We start from the raw sequence: 21,951 nt of genomic DNA, 5'->3' as shown, positions 1-21,951 counted from the left end.
GGAGTCACTTCTGGGAGCCCTGCCTCCTGTGGCAGCAAGCACAGCCCATGAGGGGCCAGCCAGCCCCAGGCTGCCCCCTGCCACACCCACAGGCCCCGGGCTTGACCCCAGCTGGGCCCCTGAACAGCGGTCACCCCTGGTGCCTCAGCTTGCACGTGTGCAGTGGGGGTTGCAGTTGCCCCACCTTGGGGTGGCTGGGAGGTACACGGAAGCAGTGTACGTAGAGCCCAGGATGGTGCCGGCCCGTGGAGGGGCCCCCACCCCCCTTTGGTATTCTTTGTTGTCACCGCCCTGCCGTGTGGGGGTGCAGGGGGAGCTTGCCGGCTCCCAGGGGTCATGGTGCGCACGGCCCCCGTGGTCGTGCAGAGCTGCAGCCGGCTCAGATGAATCCGTACCCAGGAGGCCGCCGGCCCAGCGCGCGCGCCCAGCACAGTGGCCTCCGTCACGAGGCAGCCGTTCTGTTCGCGCTGCAGGAGGGCCCGGAGGCAGAAATCTTCGGAGGAGAGCGGTCGGTGTTCTACTTGCTGATGAAGATGTTCGTGACCAGCACCCACCTGCAGCTCAAGTCGTCCACCAAACGTCTCATCATCAAGGTGCGCGCCCGCCCCACCTCACACTCGCACTGTCCGGGGTGCGGGGCCCAGCCCACAGCAGTTGAGTCAAGGATGTCGTAGGGCTGTGGTAACCTTGAAACAGGTTCAAGGGCAGTCGGTCAGTGGTGTCTCGGTCGTGGGGGCCGGCCTGAGTGGCAGTGCGGCATGGGGAGGCGTGCGCTGGACCTCTGGCCCTGTGCGTCCTGGCGGCACTGTGCTGGTCACGGAATCTCGCTGGGTGTGTTGTCTCCCCGCGGGTGGGCACCGTGAAGGCGTGGGGCTGGGGGAAGGTGCCGTGTGAGGGCGCTGCCTCGCCAGAAAGCTGCGCCGCGCCTTTCTGGGCTCAGGATCTACAGGTCACGGGCCTTTGAGAGGCCTGTTTGATGGTGACACATCTTCCCTCACCCTGACCTCGGGCCCACCCGCCACACAGGGAGGTCGACTCTGCGCCCCGTCCGGTGGACCTGACGCGTCCCCAGGCCCCGTCAGGTCTCACTGTGACCGCAGGACGCCACGTGTCTCGTTCCTGCTCTGCAGCGAGCACTGGGGACGCAGCAGAGTCACACTGGTCGTTCTTGGGGTGCGGACGTTTCCCTTCCTTTGAACAGCAATAACCCTGCTGCCCTTTAACTGCTTTAACCGCACCTGAGCTGCCTGAAGGACGTGCAGTCCAGGCCTTGACCTCTGTGCGTTTCCCTTCCCTTCAGCTCGTGCAGCTGTGGACTTGACCCCGGCTGGGTGTCTCAGTCACTAACTGACGGCGAACACGTGGGTCTCGCGTGGTCAGGTTCCCCATCGGCACACTGTGCTGCAGGCTGGTGCCGCGTGGCGGCTGAGACCCCGAGTCTCTGTCGTCAGGCCCTTTGGGGGTGTCATTGACTGACCCCCACAGGTTCAAGTCCTGCCTTGTAACCAATCCCACTCTCTCAGAAATGGTGGGTGCTCCTCGCCCCAGGTCTTGAGTCTCGAGGGGCCACACTGAGAGGCTGTGACACAGCCGGTTCACCACCCTAGGGGCCCGCAGACGGGCTGAGGGGTGCGTTGTGCAGGTGTGCCTGGGACTCTGTGAAAGTCCGGTAGAAAGCGGGACTCCTGTGTGGCAGATGGACGGTGTCCCCATTCATTACCGGGGTGGAAGGAGAGCAGCAGGATGAGGGCTCGGGCCCCTCTGCCCTTCCATGTGCTCCCACAGTGGCCGTGGTGGCGTGAGAGGAGCGTGTGGGTGAGACCGGGACCACCGGTGCTCCCCTGGGCGCCATCAGCCTGAGCGGCTCCCATGGGGCGGGCTCCAGCTGACCTGGCCTGCCTCTGCCCGGACAGATCCTGCGGGACACGGGCGTGTTTGAGCACACCTGGAAGGAGCTGGAGCTGTGGCTGGAGCACCTGGAGGACACGGGGGACGACGGGCAGGAAACCGTCATTCAGTTCCTGGAACGAGTGAGCGCACACTTCCCATGAGGGGAGCGCCTGCAGGAGGGTTCCACCCAGAGACCCCCAGGGACCCCCAGCCGAGTCAGGGCTGAGCTTCGCCTGGTGGCCTGCTGGTTCCTGCGGACAGCAGAGCGTATGAGACAGGAGCGGGCTGCTGTGTGCCACTGGCTTTCCCGCTGGCAACTGTGTGCAGAGTGGGGTGTGCTAAGTAATGCAGGCACTCAAGACAGCTTTTCAAATTCTACAACAAAAGGCTCTTAAAACTTCACGGAAAAGTAATGCCCTTCCTGTTGAGACCTGCTCATGTCTAGCCCTTCCCTTTGTTCCACCCGTGATGTCGGGGGCGTTTTTTCCCCACCTTGTTTGTGACCGCCTGTTGCCTGCCTGGCCCTCTGATGCCCAGGTCCTGCTGACGTTGGTGGCGAACCCCCACGTGTACACAGACAAAGCCTCGGACTCCGTCCAGGAAGCCAGCACGCTGCAGGCCACCGTGGCCGGGCAGGATGCCGACGACGGCAGCATCCCCGTCTCCCACATTGACGGTAGGCGCCGCTCCCTGTCACCGCCCCCGGGGGGTTCTGAGGGTCAGCTGCAGTGGCAGGTTAGAGATGGGTCACACGGAGGGCCAACGTCCCCTCCCTTGGTGTCAAAGGCAAGGCTGCCATGGAAATAAAACTGCCCGGTCTGTTCCTGTGACGGAAACATGTGCCGAGCTCCTGTGCAGCGCGCCACGTCCTCTGTGTGCGCTGTGCACTCGGTGCCGGGTGCTGACCCCAGCCCTGTACGGGCTGTAGGTGTGTCCCCTCCTGACCAGCCCTCCGAGGGCACTGGTACTGTCATCACTGTGTGTTGACAAGGCCACTCAGGCCGGGTGCCCCGGTCAGCCTCACCCGGCCAGCGCTGGGCAAGGTCACGGTCTGGGCACCTCAGATTTGGGCCGGTGGGCCCGAATGTGCAGGCAGACCTTTCGGGGCTTCTCACTGTCACCTGAGCAAACTCCTGCCTGGCACCACCCGAGCTGGAGCGCCTGGCAGAGGGCCTGAGATCCTAAGGACACGTCCTCCCTGTTTGGAATCACACTCTGTGTCCAGCATTGTCCCCCGAGAGAGGTTCAGTGTTGACCTTTCTGCCCACGTTTTCTTCCTCCCGCCCTGTGGGGCTCTTGCCCGGGCCGAACCCCGGCTCAGACGTGCTGGACATGGTGGACGTGCTGGTGGAGGGCAGCGAGGGCCTGGACGAGGAGGTGGGGTTCGAGCTGAGCGAAGACACAGCCCTTCTCACATTCCCGTTCAGCGCCGTGGTCCCCGCAGCCCTGGAGGCCAGGAACAAGCTGCTGCTCGGGACAGAAGGCGAAGCAGGTACGCACTGTGGGCGGGATGACGTGGCTGCGTTGGCCATTTGGGTCTGTGTGTCTGTTGGGGGGGACTACGCCGGGGGCTCTGTAAATCACTGCTGAAATCCCACCTCAGCGAGAGCCCCATGCTGAGCGTGGCGGGCAGAGAGCCTGGGGCGAGCTGGGCGGCAGGGCCAGGGCCGGGGAAGGGTGAGTCTGAGACCGTGTGTCTGCAGCAGACACTGCTGGTCCTTTTACTGTGTGTTGGACACCCTGATGCCAGGGTGCGAGTCCTCCGCGTTTGCTGGGCACCCAGGCGTCTCAGACCCAGGGCAGTGCCCCCGAGCGCAGTGTGGGATTCGCTAGGGTGCTCAGGTCTGCTGCAGGCGCAACGAAGCCCCGGCACGACAGTGGTTTAGGGAGTCAAGGTCTCTTTCTTGACCTCGTGACAGCCCAGGTCCAGGGCTCTGGGCGGCTGCTCTCCAGCAGGGGGAGCGGGGTGCCGGGCACCATGCTGCAGAGGAAGAGAGTGTGCAGCCAGCAGGGCTGCTGTGGCCCGGCCTGGGGGGCACCAGCTGTGTGGTCTCAGCTGAACCGCCGGCGGGGGGGCCTGGCCTTGCCCCACCTCTTCCACGCCTGGGCCTGTACTCTGGGCCGCGGGACCCGGAGGCTCTGCAATCACGTGAGACCTGCGGTAGGCCGACACGCACCGGTGGGCTGTGGGACCCCTGGGGGAGTTGGCGTGAATCGCTCTGGGCTCAGACATGTGAGCTGGTGTGTTGATGGGTCAGGAAGGCCGGTCCCTCGAGCCCTACCACACGCGCCTCGTCCTTCGCAGGAGATGGTGTCGTGGCGTATCTGACGGCTGTGCTCACAGACATCCTGCACAGCCAGCGGGACCCCCTGGCGCTGTGCCTCCTGCTTCAGGCTTACGACAGGTTCCAGCCTCCGGCCCCACCGTGCCGCCACCGGCTGTCCTGCTTCCGCAGGTACTACAGCCTCTGGATCCCGGAGCCCGCCCGCGAGGCCGGGGTGAGTGCGGCTGTGGGGCCACCGCGGGGTCGCCAGCGGGGCAACGTTTCCTGGCCTTGGTTCCCTGCGTTGGGAAGCTGAGTGGTGTCGGCTGATCAGCTGACGGGAAGGGACCCAGAGCTGCCGTGGCGTTGGCTGCTGACTTCCAGCTTTGGGGCCGACTTGCCTTTTCTTTTTCCTCACTGCGCACAGCTCAGTGCACAGGGCCGTCTTCCATCTCCCCTAGTGCATCCCTGGGCTTCTGGTGCTCAGCTGTCAGACTGGCCCTGCCGAGCCCGCCACCACCCTGCCCAGCATGCCCATGCCCATCCAGGAGGCAGGCGGAGCGCTGCTGAGCGGCAGCTCCCGTGGAGTGTGTGCGGTGCAGGCAGCACTCGAGGCTGGGTGCTCGGGTGCAAGAGCCGGCCCCCAGCGGAGGTCACCGGCCTGCTCACCCTGCAGGGCTTCCAGGCCCGGCACAGCCGCCGAGCAAGCTGCCTGGCTGTGTGCCTGCTTTGTCTGTGGTGACTTGTGGTTCCTTTTCCCCAAGCCACTGCAGATGCCGGGCAGCCTGGCTCCCCAGGGCGCCTCGGCCAGCTCCTTCGGCGCCCTGCTACAGATGGCCTTCCAGAGCGAGGGTGGGCTGCTGGATGAGGGGGTGCAGGCAGAGCTGCGGGCTGCCATCCCCCGCCTCCCCATGCACCACATCCTGCGCTCGGTGACCCACGTGCTGCTGTACCTGCGGAGCACTGTGGAGCACTTCAGGCAGGTGAGCCGCCTCCTCCAACAGAGCCAAACCCACCGACTGTGTCCATCAGCCCTGGGGTCGCGCACTACCCAGTCCACATGGCCGAGCCGCCCCTCAAGGCTGGGGCAGCTAGTTCAGCACCTGTGCCCAGCTGCCCGCTCTGCCCAGAGCAGGCGTGTGGACAAAGTTACGCACCCTCCTCTCCAGGCCTCACTTGCAAACCCAGCAAACGCCTCAGCAGCTGCCGGCAGGAGCCACATGCAGCTGCCGGTCAGCAGGGGCCCCTCTTGTCACGTTCTCACTGGGCAGTTCCCCGGTGAGCCTCCTGCACCAGGTGCGCCTCGCAGAGGCTCAGGGCAGGTTGCGCGCTGGGTCTGCGGGGGCCCCTGTGCACGGTCGGGGTGCAGGACCGCCCTCGCTGGGAAACAGCACGACCGCTGCCATTCATTCCCTCCCGGGTAGCGCCATCGCACCGCCTGGTCGGGGACCAGCACGGACTGCTCTGGTCTGAGGGGGCCTGTGGCTCTCGTCCCCGCAGCTGGGCCGGAGGGCAGGCCCCACTGTCCTGCAGCTGCTGCTAGACCTGCTCCGGCGCCTGGTTCTGCACTGTGCGCAGCTGGATGCCGAGAGCCGGCAGAAGTGTGAGGCCGCGCAGGCCGAGTCCGAGCTGTTCCTGGACATGGAGTCTGTGGCCTCACTGGAGCTGGCGGGAGACAAGGTACTGTGGTTCTCCTGCTTGCTGTCCTTTTGCCGGACGTCTTGGGCCTCTGCTGCCCCTCCGTCCCAATGGAAAGTGAGGTCACGGCCATTGTGGGGACTGTAGGAGGCAGTAAAGCCACCCGACCCTCCGTCCGGAGAAGAGCGTGGTTCACTCAGGCGTCCTCTTCCCAGTCACCCCTGCGCTCGGTCCCCCGAGTTTCCCGACACCGTGCGACGTGGGCACCCCGAGAAACCCAGCGTGCGCGCTTTCCTCCGAGCCTCCTGCAGCCTGTGTGAAGACAGGACAGGCAGCCCCGCGCAAGTGTCCTGCTCGAGGGGGGCGCCCGCACAATTTGCCATTTGGCCTGTCTACTGGGGTCTTCACTTCAGGGTCTCACGTAGGCTCCTCCTCTGCTGTCTGAGCGGATGTTCAGGGCACCTGTCGGTGCAGGGTCTCCTGCTGCCCAGTCGGGCAGAGCAGCCCTAACGGCCCATGCTGTGCTTTTCTCGGCTGGAAATTGTGGGAGACTCCCCTCCCCTCCCCTCCCCTCCCCTCCCCTCCCCTCCCCTCCCCGGTGCATGAGGAGAGGAAGGTTGTCCCTATCCCGGGGGCCAGTGTGGCTTCGTTGGCCGGGAGTCGTGCTTAGCCCGGCTGCTCTCGGCCCAGCCCATGGCACTCAGCTGCTTCCTGCTCAGTGGCTGCAGCTCGGGGTCACGGGAGGCCCGGTTTCATCGGCGAGTAGAGATAGGGTCACCTCCATTCTGGGTCAGGGACCTCACGGCACCAAAAATGGATGCGCCCTCCCTACCCTCAGGATCTCTCTGAGCTGTGCTCGCCGGCCCGGCCCTCTCCCAGGTTCCTCGGGAGGCCGGGGCTGCTAGGGAGAAATCGGTGACCAGTCGTTGTCACTCACCGCATCCCTGTGTGGCCCGTCCATGCGCTGAGGACTGGAGAGCAGTTTTGCTATGCAGGGAACTCTTCCGGCCTGAAGTCATCAGATACCTGCAGTCTGGGGTGGATCCTTACTGGGCCATGGCCCAGCCCCCACGGTCGAGCCAGAGGCACAGCTTTGCCTGGGCTCAGGTTGGGGCACTGTGGCTCCGGAGAGGGGTATCAGAACTTGGCTTCAGGACAGGAGGGCCCCGTCCTGCTCAGCACAGTGGGCATCACGCAGTGACCGCCACCTGCCCTTCAGGCCCCAGGGCACCTGTGACGCTGGTGCCTTGTTCCTGTCTTCCAGACGCTAGAGGAGGTGCTCGTGGCTGTCCTCAGACACCCCACGCTGGAGGGCTGGTTCCTGGCCCTGGAGCAGCAGGCCCTGCCCCCGCACACCCTCAGCCCCGTCCTGGTGAAGCTCCTGGCAGCCCACCTCAGCACGGGTGTTCTGCAGCTGCTGGTGGCAAGTGCCCCCGTCTTGCAGAGCCTCGGCCGGCTGGGCCTCCTGGCCCAGTACTCGGAGGCCGTGACCCAGACCGTGCTGAAGGAGCTGCGAAGCAGAAAGGCTGGCCCGGCCACGTCACTGCCCAAGACCCTCCCGCAGCTTGAGGCCCTGCAGGGGCTCCATGCGTACATGGAGGGCGCCCAGCTCCGCGAGGTCTCCCTCGCCCTGCTGCGCCTGCCCGAGGCCCACCTGGTGGCCCACCCACCCACCGAGTCCCCTGGGGAGGAGAGATGCCTGAGTGCCCTCGGCAGGACTCTGGTCCAGCTGTTGACCAGCAGCCCCCAGGGTCAGCTGCTGAGCGGAGAGCTCCTCTGGGCCTCCGAGTACATGAGAGGTTTGGGGGCTCTGCTCCCCACCTTGGCTGTGGAGGAGCTGGACGCGGTGTTCCTGCAGTTTCTGCAGAGACAGCCCGAGCTGGCCTCCGTGGTCAGGGCCGACCTGCTCGACTACTGCCTGGCCCGGCGCACGCGGGCAGCCCTGGGCATCGCCACCCTGCTCGTGCCGCGGAGCTGGACCCACCTGCTGCGCTTCGAGCTGTGGTGCGGGCAGCCGGGCGCAGAGCTCCGCCTGCGGGAGGGTCTCGAGGACTTCCTCCCCCTCGTGCTCGTGTACCTCCAGTGCCAGGCCCAGGGACGCTGCGCCCGCCCAGCAGGAGGTACGGGAAAGGGGGGTTCTGGGTGCCTGGGGTTTTGAAGTCAGGCTGGTCTGTTTGCCGACCCTGGAACTCCGTGTCCTGGGGTGGTTTAGTTTCCTTTCTCCTCCAGCGTCTGACCCAGCTCTGGAGCTGGAGAAAGATGAGAGAGTCTCCCTCAATGCCCGCCCCGCCCCCGCCCGCCCACCAACAGTCTTGACTTTATGGCCTGAGGCGTTGCCCCACGTCAGCTCCAAGGCACCACGTGAGGCCGGGGGCAGTATGGGCAGTAGCTGGGATCGCCAAGGGGGGCTACACGGGGGCTACACGGGGGTGTCGCTAGGCTGTGGGGCATTCGGGTGATCATCCCTGTCCCTCCGCCTGTTCCCTCCATTGGGAACGAGGCGGCAGCACTGGGCGAAGCAGTCCGGGCCCAGCTCTCTCCTTCCACCGCCTGCTAGGCGTCAGGTGAGGTGCTTTCGGGTCCCTCAGATTTAATTCCTTCTGCGGGGCCTCCCATGACCCCAAGTGAGTGGTTTCCACCCACTGCTTTGCCTGTTTTGAGCACCTGCTTACCAGTGACGGTAGGTATTTGTGAAGACACGGGGGACAGTGTGGTCAGTGGTCCTCTTGCCCGTCCTGCGGGCCCTGCAGAGCAGGCCCCTGTGAGGCAGGGTGCTCGTGCACGCGGTCTGCTCCCGGGCATCGAGGCGGGGGCCCCAGGGCCGCTGGGCTGGAGAGCCCTGTCAGAGGGGCGGCCAGTGGTGTGTTGCTAAACGTTCACAGCCAGCGCCCGGGGGAGGCTGGCATGCAGCAGCTGCCAGTCCCCGTGGTCACTGCTCCTGCCATGGCCAGTCTTGAGCCATGTGTGACGTCACCCAGGGACGAGATTGCTGGGACAGAACCGCGAGCTCCCGGGAGCTGATCCGCACTGGCTCAGCGTCTCCTTGCGTGTGACGATCTCTCCTTCTATGTCTGCCGCAGTGCCTCCCGCCGTCACCTCCATCTTGAGGAAGGCCCTGTGGAGGCCGCTGCAGGCCAGGCTCTTCAGTACAGATGGGCCCCAGGGGTCGGGGCTGCACCCTGAGGTCCTGGCCCAGCTGGTTCCGTTTGCAAGAGCCAAGGACCTCCGTGTGCTCATGGACCGCTTGCCCAGCTCGCTTCGGGCTGCAGGCAGCCACGCAAGGTACGAGGCTCGCGGCATTCTTCGGCCGCACCCTTGGCGTCGCTGTCCCCTGCAGTGTTTGTGCACAGTGGAGAAGTCGCCGCACTGCTGACACGCCGGCCAGGGGGAGGGCAGCTCCTGGAACTCTCTCAGCCAGGGGTTTGGGTCCCGTCAGCGTCTGACACTTTCTGTGATGACACGAGTGGGAGTGTTGCTTCTGGCACCTGGAGGGAGCGAGCCAGAGGTGCTGGTGGACACCCTAGGTTGCAGAGGTGGCTCCACCCTCCCTGCCCTCCTCCCGCAAGAAAGAACTGTCTGGGATAGCCCGAGTTAGACAAAGCCGGGACTGCATAACATTTTCCCGGCCTGCTCACACTGCTGCCCTAGCAACAAAAACTCCGGTCCATCTTCGACATTTGAGTGAGGAGGGGCAGGCACAGCCTGTGCTTCCCGTGCTTGGGTGGCGTAGGGACCGGGACTCGGGCCATACGGCCCATTGTCGCACTGGGTTCTACTGAGCATTAGAGGGGTTTAGGCCTCCTCCTCTGACTCAGACTGTGTCCTCCGCTGCAGCTGGATCGTGGCCGACTCTGTCTCAGCTGCCCTGGAGGGCTCGGCAGAAGAGCTGCGTGCCTGGAAGGAGGCTCTACTGCCGTCCTGTGTGAAGTGGCTGCTCGGGACCTTCAGTGGCCCTCAGCAGCACGGAGACAGTGCCCCGGGCCAAGAGGAGCGGATGCTGCTGAGGCTGAACCAGCTTCTGGTGGGTGTCATTCCTTTCCTTTCCTGCGAGCCCTGGTTAACTGTTTAGGGGGCAGAGACAGACTGGGGTGTACAGATCCGGGAGGCCAAGTGGCAGGCAGGCGGCCCCTGGAGCGAGGAGCTGTCAGGAACTGGTGTTGCACTTCCTTGGACACTTTGTTGCATCTGCTGAGACGGCGGTTTGTTTTTCCCTTTGCTTAGTCTGTGAGTAAAGTGAGCCACAGTGACTCATTCCTGGGATAAACCTGCTGGGTTGTGCGGTGCTGCTGGTTTCCGACATTGTTGGATTTGACGTGCTAATGTTTTATTAAGGACTTCTGCATCGGTGTGTGTGAGGGGTGTTTGCGGTTGTAATTTCTTGCAGTGTGTTTGGTTTTAGGACCAGGTAACACTGCCCTCAGCGGGGGTAGAAGAGAGTTTGGGCGTGAAGTGCTGGATTTTCCACTTCCAGCCCGTGAATGGTGTTGCTGTGCTGTCTCCCGGCGCTTCACCGCTGTCAGGAGTCTGTCACTCTTTCCTTTCTCCCTCGGAACGTCACGCCCATTTTTGTCCCGCTGCTTTCAGGGCTTCCTTTCCGCGGTGGAGCGCGGGCTGATGAGGATGAGCTCCGGTGTGGTTCTCTTCAGGCTCCCTGTGCTCTGTGTCGGCAAGCTTCTCGTCTCTGCGAGTTGAGAGTTTCTGTGAAATTTGGGGATATTCAGCTATTTTTGACCATTATGTCTTTTTACTGAAGTGTCTTTTCTTTAATGGTTATATTCCTGAATAGAAATAATTAGCATTCTGAAAGCTAATATATGAGTTATTCTCGGTGCACTGTGTAAAAAATGTTAAAAGTCGTGGAATCTGTGGCTTGTGTTTGAACTGTGGAACCAAGACTTGAGCAGTGACCTCAGGAAGACAACCCGGGGGCAGTCACGTGGCAAATGTGTCTGCAGGTCACAGGTCAGGCCGTGTGTCTCCGTCTGCAGCGACAGACTCTAGCCTGTGTTTCGGCCCTGCTCCGCGGTTGCGAGTTTGTGAGAGCGAGGCGGGGCCACAGGCACCCCACTGGGCAAACCCAGGGGAGCGGGGGAGTGTCCCCAAGTCTGGGGAGCCCTGAGCTGCAGAGGAGCAGCGGGCCAGCGCTGCCACCCTCACCGCGAACCTCCCCACGGCTGGCCTGCTGACTGGCTGAGCGTTTGCGGGGACTTGGTCCTCGATGCGTGCCTCCCTCCTCACCCCTTAATCTCCCTCTTCCGTCCCTTTTTCATAGACCTCCGCCCCCCGCCCCACCCAGAGTAGTTGTAGGTTCCCAGCAAAACCAAGTGGAAAGGACAGAGGTCCCAGAGACCCTCTGCGCCCCTCCCCCCAACACACAGCCTTTCCCACCATCAGCGCCCACACCAGCCCTTCCCTCATAAATGAAGTACGAGGTCTGTCCAGAGTGTCCGCCACGTTATATGAAAAACAGACATTGATTGAAGAAGGTACAACATACAGGAAACACTGTACACAGGACAGTGACGCCTCAGTCCCCTTCAAAGTAGACACTTGGGGGCCTCACACAGTTCTCCCACTCGCCGTCAGCGGCCCCGTCGTATTTTCATGAATCTCAGTGACGGGCTGAAATCCCTTCCCTTTCCAAGGTGATTTTAGTTTTGGGAAAAACCAGGCATCGGGGAGCATCACATCTGGGCTGTGGGGGCTGAGTCACCTGGGGGATCTGATGTTTCGCCACAAAACTCTGCAGGAGACGTGGCGCAGGAGCGGGTGCGTTGCTGTGACGAAGCCGCCCGTCACCACTTGCCCACAGCTGCCGCCTTCTGAGTCATCTGAATAGTTTCCTTGGAGGAATGTTCAGACTTAACACAAAATTGGATGCAGCTTCGTCGCGCTACTCGCTCAGTCGTTTTGAATGTGGTGGCCACACAGTGCACATGCTCACTCAGCAGCGTCTACCGCCCCCACTGACCAGTACATGAAGTCGTCACGGTTCACACGTGCGCATTCCAGTCCACTGTCCCTGTCTGCTGGGTCCCATCAATGCCGCACAAACCGTTCTCGTTACAGTAACAAGGCTGCACTTCCTCCCTACAGCATATGTTTTCGTGTGTGACGTAAGCTCCTAGGTGCGAAGTTCGGTGTTGACAGATACACGTGCCCTGGCGACCACCCTCCCACCCAAGATCCTCGTCCTCCCAGAACATTCCTGCACTTTGTCCCAGCCAGCCCCTTCCCTCCAGCGTAGCCTCTCCTCTGCCTTAGCACTGGAGCGTGTCTGGAGGCGGTCTCCCCGTCGGTGGCTGTGACCCCCGTGGGGCTTTTCTTTTCGCTTAGTCTGCTCAGGAAAGGAACGACAGTAACTGATCTTTGAGTGTTAGAATTGAAGCATTCCGGGGGTCAGCCTGGTGTTCTTCCCCCTGGGTGGATGTTGTCAGACGCGTGAACTCCCCGAGCGGGCTGTGCGGCATTGAGTGCCGCCGCAGGGGAGGGCGGAGGCCGCTGCGGGAGGGCGGGGAAGCTCCTTCCACCGCTCCGTGAGAGGTGCAGTGGCCAGGCAGCGGAGCTGCTCATGCCGGCGCCTCAAAAATCAAGGAAGAAGCACGGGCGTGTTCGTGTGGCGTTGTGGGTGACTGGTCCATGTGTGCAGAACAGCCCCGGTCTCAGCCCCGTGTCCCTTCTCTGAGTGCAGTGGCCTCACGTGCGTCTCTCCCACTTCACCGCAGAGCTCCCTTAATGAAGTGGACCCTGACGACTGGCAGAAGTTTGTGAAGACTGGACTCAGGTGAGTCGGCCTCCTCCTCTAGGCGTGCCTGTCGCAGACAGCGCGGAGTGCCTGCACGGGCCTGCCTCGGGGACACGAGACATGCAGTGCGAGAGGGTACCGGCCTGCCGCTGCCACTGCGCCACTGGCGGCGCTGAGAAGCAGCCTCCGAGACGCAGAGTGTGTCGTAACCCAGCGGCCCTGGCCGAGCCCGGCGTGCGGCGCCACACTCGAAGTGCTGGCCGTTTTCTGCGTCTGTCCCGACCTGCTGTCTGCCTCCCTCGCCTGACAGCACCGCTCCTCTGAGGTGGAGCTTTGTCGCGGCCATGCGTGTCATAGCAGCCATGTAGCCATGCTGATTGTGTGTCAGCGCGCCGCCATCTGAGCAATAGGCAACACTGTGTACAAATGTATCCTTCCTTCCGATGTGTCTGAGCCACCCACGTGGATGCACGCAGCTCTCCGGCCTCCACTCTCACCCCGTGGGGTATCCTGTCGGTGGACTACACCACAGTTGCCGTGTGAGCCAGCCCCTGCCCCTGGGGAGCAGTCCCCCCCTCCCTGTCCCCGCCATCCCAGCGGTGACTGCTGCGTGTCCCTTGGCGCCCATGTGCCAGATTTACTCAGGGAGGTCACTCGCTGGCTGTCAGTGTGGGCACACCTTCAGTTCTACTGCGTCTTCCACCTGTCCAGCACGGTTGTCCGGCTGACTCGACTCGGTGCGGGAGGCCAGGGCTTCCCCGCGTCCTCAGCACAGCTGATTCGGTCAGACTCGTGGTTTGGCGACCGGGTAGTCCCGAAGCGGTGTTTCCCTGGGTGCGCAGCCCGAAACTGCGAAGTGCTTCATCCAAGCGGAGAGAAACAGTGATGGATCACAGGCAAATGACAACTAGAACGCCATCATGCAGGGTGGCGTTCCTTTCCGTCTCTGGTTAATTTGTGTTTCTAGAATGCCCACTACATGCTGTGTGAATCTTCACGTTACTCACACGTGACAACAATTTCTTCTTCCCAGCGCAGGATGCTGCGTCCCTTTGATGGGTTCTGGAGGGGTTAGGAGACTGAGGCCCCAGAGCCCTGGGCAGGGGTGTGCAGTGGCTGAGGTCAGGAAGCGGGGAGGCCACCTGGCAGGCAGGCAGGGCAACAGCGGCCCCTCAGCTCAGGCCCAGGCGCTCTGCCACCTGGCGTCTCAACCAGGTGGGAAACCCGTCAGGCGTTTGCACTGCCAAGAGAACAGACCCGCGCAACCCCTTTTGCCCGCGAGCTTCCCCGTGGTGTGTCCTGTGCTAGAAGTTTTCTTTCTTTTTCTTTTAATTGAAGTTTGTTGGATTAATTTCTTTCTAAATCTTGTACATTTGTGTATCTCATGTACATTAAATACTTCACTGTTTCGCATGATTTCTATCACATAAGAACCATTTCAATGCAATAAATTTTGTTGTTGTGAAACAACAAATTGTCCCCAACTTATAAAAACACAGGTGGAAGATTTTCTTAATAAAATGCCGAGAAAAAGTATTTTTAGTGTTTCCTGGGACATGAGATTCCCCTTTACGAAGCTCTTTGCCCCGCTGACTCTCCCTCCCAGGTTTCGGTACCAGGACCCCGCGTTTCTGAAGGCCCTCCATGCCGCCGTGCAGCTCCTGTACCTTCCAGAAAGCCGCGTGCGCACGGGGCTCCTCCAGCTGCCGGTGGTCCACGCGCTGCTCACCCAGCACTCTCTGTTCCTGCCCAGCCTGCTGAAGTCTGAGGAGGAGGGAGACCCCGACAACCACGTGAAAGGTGCCCCCCGCCCCCTTCCATGCAGGTGGTGGTTCCTGATTCTGGGCTCACTGGGCACTGCAGCCCGGCGCCCGCATGTTTGCAGCGTGAAGGAGCGTTCCCGGAGGGCGTGGGATGCTGTGTGTCTGTCCAACCCGAGCTCAGGCGAGCTGTCCTGTGGCGTGGGGCCTGGCGCCAAGGCCCGCTCCGGCTCACCACAGTCGCCTTACGGTCTCACGGCCGCGTCGTGTGTGCGCATTCGAATCTGAGAGTTAGAAGGCAGCCCAGCTCGAGAGAAACTGTCCAGCTGCGTGAGCTGTCTCAATGGGAAAATTGAAACTTTTGTCAAGGGCAAGGGCGAACATTTCTGCAGACAGGTCCCTGCTAGGGGACTCTGAGAGCCCAGGCCTCAGGTCCGTCCCGGTCAGTACGCACCTGCGCCAGCACACCCCAGTTCAGCATAGGCTGCTGCGGCGGCAGGGCGGAGGCCCTGGAGGGCTGGCCCTCACCTGGCCACGCTCTGCTCAGGGACAGCGTGCTGTCCCCCGCCCTGAGGGTCAGCACGAGGCCTGTGTGGTGAGCGGCTGGATGAAGAGAGCCCTAGCTTGTGCTTGGGGAGCAGAGGAGTAGCCGGGCGCAGCCTCCTGTTCAGCGGGTGGAGAGATGTATCAGATTTTGGTAACACAGCTGTGGGGAGGGAGTCAGGCTTTAGAGTCTGCGGTGGTGTAAAGTCAGGGAGGGGCAGCGGGACTGAGCTCTGCCACGTGGGCACCAAGGTGGAGAGGCGTCTGTGAAGATGTGCTTGTTGAGGAGGAAAACGGGAGAAGTCGCGGGGCGGGGGGGGGGGGGGGGGGGGGGGGGCGGCGCTAGGCCGAGCCCTAAACCCAGGATGCTCAGAGGAGGCCGTTTGAAGCTCTCAGCGTTTCCTGAAATGTGTCCCCCCTTTCTCTCTCACGTGCCCCCCCCCCACTGCTGCTGTCTCCCAGAGGCGCTGGTGGACCTCATGTCGGGCGTGGTGAGGCTGTGCCCCGCCGTCTGTGACAGCAGCCACTTCGCCGTGCTCCTCGGGGCCTATGGTGCCTCTCTCAGCGTCCTGGGTGAGGGGACGGGGCGTGTGGGGACCGGGTGGTGTGATGGGGGCAGGTGTGTAAGCGTTCAGCCCTCTAACTTGACCTGCAACGGACTTCCAGACCAGAAGATTTTACTTCTCCTGCGGGCGTATGAACAGAACAGCCTCAGCCTCCTCGGCTTCAGGTGGGTGTGGGGCCTGCGCGGGGGTGTGGAGGGCCCCCGTGTGCTTGCTGCCTATGTGGGGTCGAGTGTAGGTGTGCTCCTGGAAACCTTGCCCTTGAGGTGGGACTGGCGTGTGACATGGGCCCTGAAGGAGGAGTGAGTGGTGCTGCCTGGTGGCAACTGGCCTTGTGTCTGTGTCTCTTTCCTGTCTGTCTGTCTGTCTCTCTCTCCTGCCTCTCTCTCCATCTCTCCTGGGTGTCCAGGGGCCACGTGGCCAGCACATGCTGGGCCTTTCCCTGGGCCCTGCGCACCTCTGTGAGGGACGAGCAGGGGACTCGACAATGTACCTTCATAGAAAGTGCCTTAGATTCCCTGCAGCCCCTGCTCTCCCTCGTCCTTGGGACCTGCGCCGTGACACCTGCCCTGGACCCACGCGTGAAGAGCTTTGCGTGTGCCGACAGGCACTGAGCTCCCTGGGCCAAGGAGAACAGCTCTGTAGGGAAGAGGAAAAGCGAATAATAGTGTAGAATGCTGTGTTTAAAATGCGAACAGCTGTGTTAGTCTAGAAGCCACCCTCCTCCCTTCAAAAAAAAAAAAAAAACGGTGTTCCTAAGGCGGTAGCAGGTTGCCAAGGGTCAAAGGGCCGTTCTCTGTTCCTTGCCCTCCTGCTGGCTCAGAGCTGTCGCCCCACTGTTCCTGCAGTGGGCGGGGCGGGGCGGGGCAAAGGAGGAAGGGAGTGGTGGCCTGAGGCGGGTGGACAGGGCCAAGGGCGGGGCCCTGGGGCTGGGTGCCCCTGCACAGCCCAGGAGCAGAGCCTCTGCTTTGCCTCTAAGCCCTGGTCACCCACATCCTTCACAGAGGTGCAGGGCTGAGTTAGGGGACCACACGGGGACTCTGAGCACATCTGGGGGCGAATGTCACGCCGATGAGGGTGCCCGTCCGAGTGGCGTGTCCAGCGTTCCAGCCTGTCAGAGACTGAGGCCACCTCCCGAAGGAGAGTCTTCACTCTGACTCGGCGTGCCTGCGCCTGGGGGTCGTCCCTCCGGAAGCTCTGCGGCCCACCAGCCCGTGGCCCCTGCCCAGCACCAAGGGCGAGATGGTCATGACCGCGCCTCCCTTTAAACTGGCTTCCCATGCACGCCTTGTGGGGGACCCCGCCGTTCGGGACCCTTGAGGCGTCGGGGCTGCCGCAGGATGGCAGGGAGCATGTGGCGGAAGCACGGTTGGCGCAGGAGCTCAGGAGCACTGGACTCGGGCAGCGACGTCATGATATCTGGGAACAGAGGAGCAGCCCTCCCCGGAGCTGGGCCTTCAGGGTGCACCGGGGGGCCTGTGTCCCTTCCCCGGGGCAGGCGAGGTGACCTGTGGCCGCTGCTGGGGGAGTGGAAGGCGGACTCCATGATGAGGGCGGCTGAGAGCTGTGTGGGAGCCTGTCTTGGAGAGGCTTCCGTCCGCAGGGCAGCGGCATGCAGCCGGGACCCCTCGCCGTGGTCTAGCCACACTCCGCAGCCAGACGCCCGGCGTCTGAATCCCGGCTGTGCCGTGCCCACTGGCGGCTCTCCTCTCTGCCCTACCTGCTGCGTCTGCCAGGTGGGGGCTGGGGCGGGGCCTGGCTTGTCGTGCAGATCCTAAAGGGCTGGAGCAGTGCCTGGCACGGCGTGAGCTCTCTTTAGGTGTCATCCTCTGGGTCCTCTTTGACAGTGTCCCCACCTCCTCATGTCAGTGTCACCACCCTCCCCTCCTCCTCCCCAAGCTAAGACTGGGAGGGAGTGACAGAGCAGGGCGGTGCCTGGCAGCTCCCTACGGTGGCCGCCCCCTCTGTCACCACCATCAGTTCTGGCCCCGAGGGGCCCTGTGACCTGTCTGCTCCCCCGCTCGGCCCCAGGGTGCTGCTGTGGGGCCCGGCGGCCGTGGAGCATCACAAGACATGCCGGAGCCTGGGCCAGTCGCTGTGGCAGCAGCCGAGCGTCGGGGACATCCTCCGCCTCCTGGATCGGGATCGGATGATGAGGACCATCCTCCACTTCCCCCAGAACCGGAGGCTGCTGCCCCCTGAGGTACGGGGGGCTGGGCACAGCCCCCGGGGTGCTCTGGTGTCATCTGGTCAGTGAGGCTCCCGTCAGCCCTGGCCGGAGGGGCAGAGGCAGGACCCCACAGGCCCCCCCAGGTCACGTCATCTCACGCACAAGCCCTGTGGTTCACAGAACCATTTTTAATGCTCTCGAATAGCCAAAGCAGCTTGGCGTCTAGGCACCGGGGTCAGCGCACCCTGGGGTCCCCGGGGTTGGGCAGCACTCACATCTCCGTCCCGGCTCTCACAGGACACGCAGGACCCACTGTTCGAAGACAGCAGCACAACGGATCTCGATGGCCTTTATGACCCCTGCTTCCTCCTGCACCTCTTCAGCGAGCTGACCAGGCCAGGTACTCGCAACCCTGGGGCCGGGGCGGGGGACAGCGGCCGTGGGCCCGCAGAGTCAGGGGTCATAAAGGCCATCGACTTCCTCAAAAGACATCGATGACTTCCCTTTGTCCTCCACGTTTTCCCGGTCCTTGCTGACCAGAGCCTCTTCTGGGTCTTCAGGAGATGGGGGTCAAGTGCCTGCCCACTTCATCCTTGGGAGCAGGGAGGGCTGCTGCGGCCGGCCCTCCCCAGTGTTGAGCGTCTCACTCGCACTGTGTCCCATGGCACCTGCGGTGGCATCTGTGAGTGGGTGGTGGGAGAGGAGAAGAAAGAGGGAGAGATAAAGAGAGAGGGAGAGAGAGACAAAGACGTAAAGTGACCGGGTAGGAGACTCCCAAACGACACTGTGACCTATCCAGGGCAGTGCCATTTTTGAGGGGCTCAGTGGAGGCCTTTGGGGGCCTCAGGAAACAGCAGGGATGACTCACGAAGCCACGATGGCCCCAAAGAAGTGTGTGTGTTCCCTGCTCCCTGGTGGGGCCGGCGGTGTGCCGAATGGGCCCCAGTCCCTTCCCACGGGACTCCATGGGGTGTGTGCAGGTGTGTTGGGCCACCACCGTCTGTGCTGTTTCCCCGTGTCCAGTGTGACACTGTCCCTACGTAGGAAGATGCTGCTGCCCCTCTTCCCCCTGCTGCCCGCAGTGCTCCTGACAGGCAGGAGGGGCCAGGGTCTGGGGTGCTTGCCCATCGGCGGCCCCATCGGCAGCCCCATGCGGCTGCTCTGCGCAGTGTGTCGTGCACACTGACGAGGGGCCGGACCCACCCGTGTGGCCCGGAAGCTCTGGGCCCCGAGGCCTGGCCACGCCACTGAGTCTGCGTCTTGTCCGCCATGTCCAGGACCACGGCGGCCTCGGCGAACCCCAGTGCATCGTGCGGGCTGCTGCACTGTCTCCACAGAGCTTCCAGGAAACACGGCAAAGGCTCGAAAAGCGCCAAATAGAAAAACGGTGACACCAGAGCACAGCGCTCCTCTCAGAACCGTCACCGTTGCCTGTTTGGGTGGGGGCAGGGCCTGGGACGCCTTTGGTGAAAGGTGACCAGTAAGTGTCTCAAGTTCGAGTCCCCAAATACAGCTGCTGGGAGTGTTGCTGGCCCGGAACAGGTGGGGAAGTTCGCAAAGCCCGTCCGCTCCCAGGGTTTGCACAGCTTAAAATACCAGCCATGCTAAAACCCCGTGGAGTGGGGCGTTTTTAAAAACATGGAGGGAGGGATAAATAGAAATTTAAAAAACTTTTTAAAAAGGAAAACCAGATTCATTGGATTTTGTGCCAGGCTACTTGTCACCGAGAACAAAAGAAATGGAAGCGTGGCGTTGTAATCAGGCTCTGTGTCTGGTGAAAGGATGCACGCGGGCCTGTCGGGAGGAGGACATCCCGACGGCGAAATGCACGTTGGGTGGGACGGTGGCAGTGGGCAGCACGGTGGCCGGTGCGGGCCAGGGGTGCATGGTTGCGTTGCATCGGAATCTTCTCGTCATGGTCCGTTTTCAACGTGCTGCTCCTTCGCTTTTGGCCTGGTGGAGGGCTTGGCATGAAGGACGCATGAAACACGTTCTCACCGACGTGGGATGGGTACAAACTTGCACAGACCCTGTGCGTGTGGCTCAAGTTTTGGTGAAGCCGCCGGCTGGATCCAGGAACAGAGCACAGCCTGCAGCTCCAAGGGCCCCTTCCTAGTCGAAGCCCCCTCCCCGGAGATGCTCCCTGCCTCGGGAGATTGTGTCCTGTGGGCGAGCTTCTGTACCAGCCCCACTGGTGCTCATTACGTGCATGAGACTCAGCCACGCCGTGGGCAGCCGTTTCCTCAGCGTGTTTTCACTTCCTGCAGCGGCCGGCGCCTGGTGCGAGTGCTGCCGCTTTCTTACTGCGTCCCTCTAGGTCCTTGGCAGAGAGCAGGGCCTGCCGCTGCCAGAGGCCACAGCAGTGATGACGCTGTCTCCACAGCATCTTCCTGTCCTCAGCAGACACGGCCGCAGTCTGCAATGTCACTTGTGCCACAGAGGCCGGCGTGTGGTGTCTGAGCCTCGAGACCGGGCCGCCCTGCAGGGGAGTCCAAGGGCTCCGACCACCTGAGGGCCCAGGAAGTGGGGGCTTTTTATTTTAACCCTTGCTCCTTGTCCAGGCGGAGCCGTTAGGCCTGAGACTCTGCGACCCGGAGGCCGCGCTGCTGTCTACGCGGCCCCGAAACCAGGAGCGAGTGTCAATGATTGCGACTTGTCGTGTTCTCAGCCCCGGAGGGCAGCTCTTCCCTCAGAGCTACAACGCCAAGGCTTCGAGGGTGACGGGTCGAGCACAGACGTTCTGGGCTTCCTCCTGGACACGTGGGAAACCCGTTTGTCCTGGAGGATGTTGGCCTTTGCTGAAAGCGTCCTAGCCAGCCGAGGACCCTCGTCGTGAGTGTGACGTTAGGTGTCTGGGCTGTTCTCTTGCCCGCGGCACTCCCTTTCCGTGTCTTTGTTACATGGGTGTGCGGGTGCGTCTTCAACACACCTTTTCCAAGGCCACGTCATTTTACTTCATAGTCTGATGCCTTTTAAAGCTTCAGAAATAGTGACTTGTTAAAAATGAGAAAATTTAGTCCATAAGCTGTTCAAGCCTGGGAGTCTTACGATTGTTCTTTGCACCCTTGTGCTTTTAATCTGCATCTCGAGGTACAGGTGGTTTCCTGTGGACAGGTGCACGTGACGTCACCGCCTCTGCCTTGCCGGTGGAATGTGTGCGCCCTTTACCTTTAACCTGATTACCGACACCAACGCTGCCTTTGGCTTTCAGCCGGGCGTGTGTGTGCACGAGGGTGTGTGTTGCTTTAGAATTTACACCGTTCCTCCTCAGTTGGCGGCAGTTTGCCTCTGAGTGAAACCACACCACTCCCTGGGCGGTAGGCGCACCTACGGCAGCGTCCACCCGCCTCTCCCGGCTTTTGTGCCGTTTCAATCGTGCGCTTCCCTTCTGTCTGCGGTAAAGCCCGTAACACGCTGAGTGTTGGCTCCAGGTGCTCAGCTGCACTCCAGAGAGGTTTCAGTCTTTTACATGTGCCTTCTGGTTAACCGGTTTTCTCCTCATTCCTTTGTATGTGCCAGATTTCCATCCTCCGTCATTTTCCTTGCACCTAAAATTCTTCCTCTAAAAATTCTTGCAGTTCAGGTTTGCTGGTGATACGTTCTCTCAGCTTATTTTTAATGGAAAAAGGCTCAACTTTTGAAAGATTCTCACAGAGTATAAAATTCTAGGTTGTCAGGGTTTTCTTCTTACTGTACTTTGAAGATCTACCACCCCGATTCCGAATTGTGTTATTTCTAACAGGAAACCTGCCCCACTTATCCCGGCCCCTCTGGGCATTGTAGGGCTGCTCGGTCTGAACAGGACCTCACGCCTGGCTGTGCTGACCAGACCCTGCTCGGTCACTTTACCACAGCGACCTGGGTCCACTCTGAGCTGTTTCTTGACAATATTTATCTTGTAAGGAGGCCTGGTTTTCATTAAAGAGGACTTGAAGTTCCCTGAACTTTATTAGTAACCAGCACCTTTAAGATGTGGTCAGGTGGGTCCCTTCGCGTACTTGACCTCCCCTGTGACTCTCGTCCTCTGCTGGAGGGGCCTCAAGTCTCTGGGGCCTCTAGTCTCTGGGCCTCAGGTGGCAGAGCAGGCCCCTCAGTCTGTGGCTCTTGCTCAGGCCTGGGAAGCTGCTCTGTGCTGAGGCTCCTGCCGTCAGTCCTACGGGAGGAGCAGGGCCGCAGTGGGGGTAGGAGTCAGCCTTCAGGAGCCGGTGGGCTGGGCGGGTGGTCTGCCCCAGCTGAGGCTCCTGGCCAGCTGCCCGTGGATGGTGCTTTGGGTGGCAAGCTGACCAAGGGAGCCGGTATGCTCTGCTGACCCTGGGGGCATTGCCTTGGCCTCGTGCTCCGGTATGAACAGGGTCTCCCCTCTTCTCCCAGAAGTCCT

At 62.0% G+C, this 21,951-nt stretch overlaps 1 protein-coding gene across 2 annotated transcripts in view; it reads left to right on the top strand.

The window, feature by feature from the left end:
* URB1 (URB1 ribosome biogenesis homolog) overlaps nucleotides 1–21,951 on the top strand; it is a 57,324-nt gene that overhangs the window by 26,305 nt on the left and 9,068 nt on the right. For both annotated transcript variants that reach the window (XM_053916635.1, XM_053916637.1), the window contains exons 15-30: nucleotides 474–593; nucleotides 1,914–2,030; nucleotides 2,428–2,566; nucleotides 3,212–3,382; nucleotides 4,196–4,389; nucleotides 4,919–5,137; nucleotides 5,655–5,834; nucleotides 7,057–7,912; nucleotides 8,873–9,074; nucleotides 9,627–9,813; nucleotides 12,518–12,576; nucleotides 14,144–14,337; nucleotides 15,303–15,413; nucleotides 15,507–15,570; nucleotides 17,435–17,606; nucleotides 17,871–17,973. In XM_053916635.1, the coding sequence (XP_053772610.1) occupies nucleotides 474–593; nucleotides 1,914–2,030; nucleotides 2,428–2,566; nucleotides 3,212–3,382; nucleotides 4,196–4,389; nucleotides 4,919–5,137; nucleotides 5,655–5,834; nucleotides 7,057–7,912; nucleotides 8,873–9,074; nucleotides 9,627–9,813; nucleotides 12,518–12,576; nucleotides 14,144–14,337; nucleotides 15,303–15,413; nucleotides 15,507–15,570; nucleotides 17,435–17,606; nucleotides 17,871–17,973 (3,088 nt within the window). The remainder of the gene's footprint in view (nucleotides 1–473; nucleotides 594–1,913; nucleotides 2,031–2,427; nucleotides 2,567–3,211; nucleotides 3,383–4,195; nucleotides 4,390–4,918; nucleotides 5,138–5,654; nucleotides 5,835–7,056; nucleotides 7,913–8,872; nucleotides 9,075–9,626; nucleotides 9,814–12,517; nucleotides 12,577–14,143; nucleotides 14,338–15,302; nucleotides 15,414–15,506; nucleotides 15,571–17,434; nucleotides 17,607–17,870; nucleotides 17,974–21,951) is intronic.

The sequence above is a fragment of the Desmodus rotundus genome, chromosome 2 (assembly GCF_022682495.2).
Source record: "Desmodus rotundus isolate HL8 chromosome 2, HLdesRot8A.1, whole genome shotgun sequence".
Taxonomy (NCBI): domain Eukaryota; kingdom Metazoa; phylum Chordata; class Mammalia; order Chiroptera; family Phyllostomidae; genus Desmodus; species Desmodus rotundus.
The sequence above is the reverse complement of the archived record's forward strand: the minus strand, read 5'-3'. Positions and strand labels throughout refer to the sequence as shown.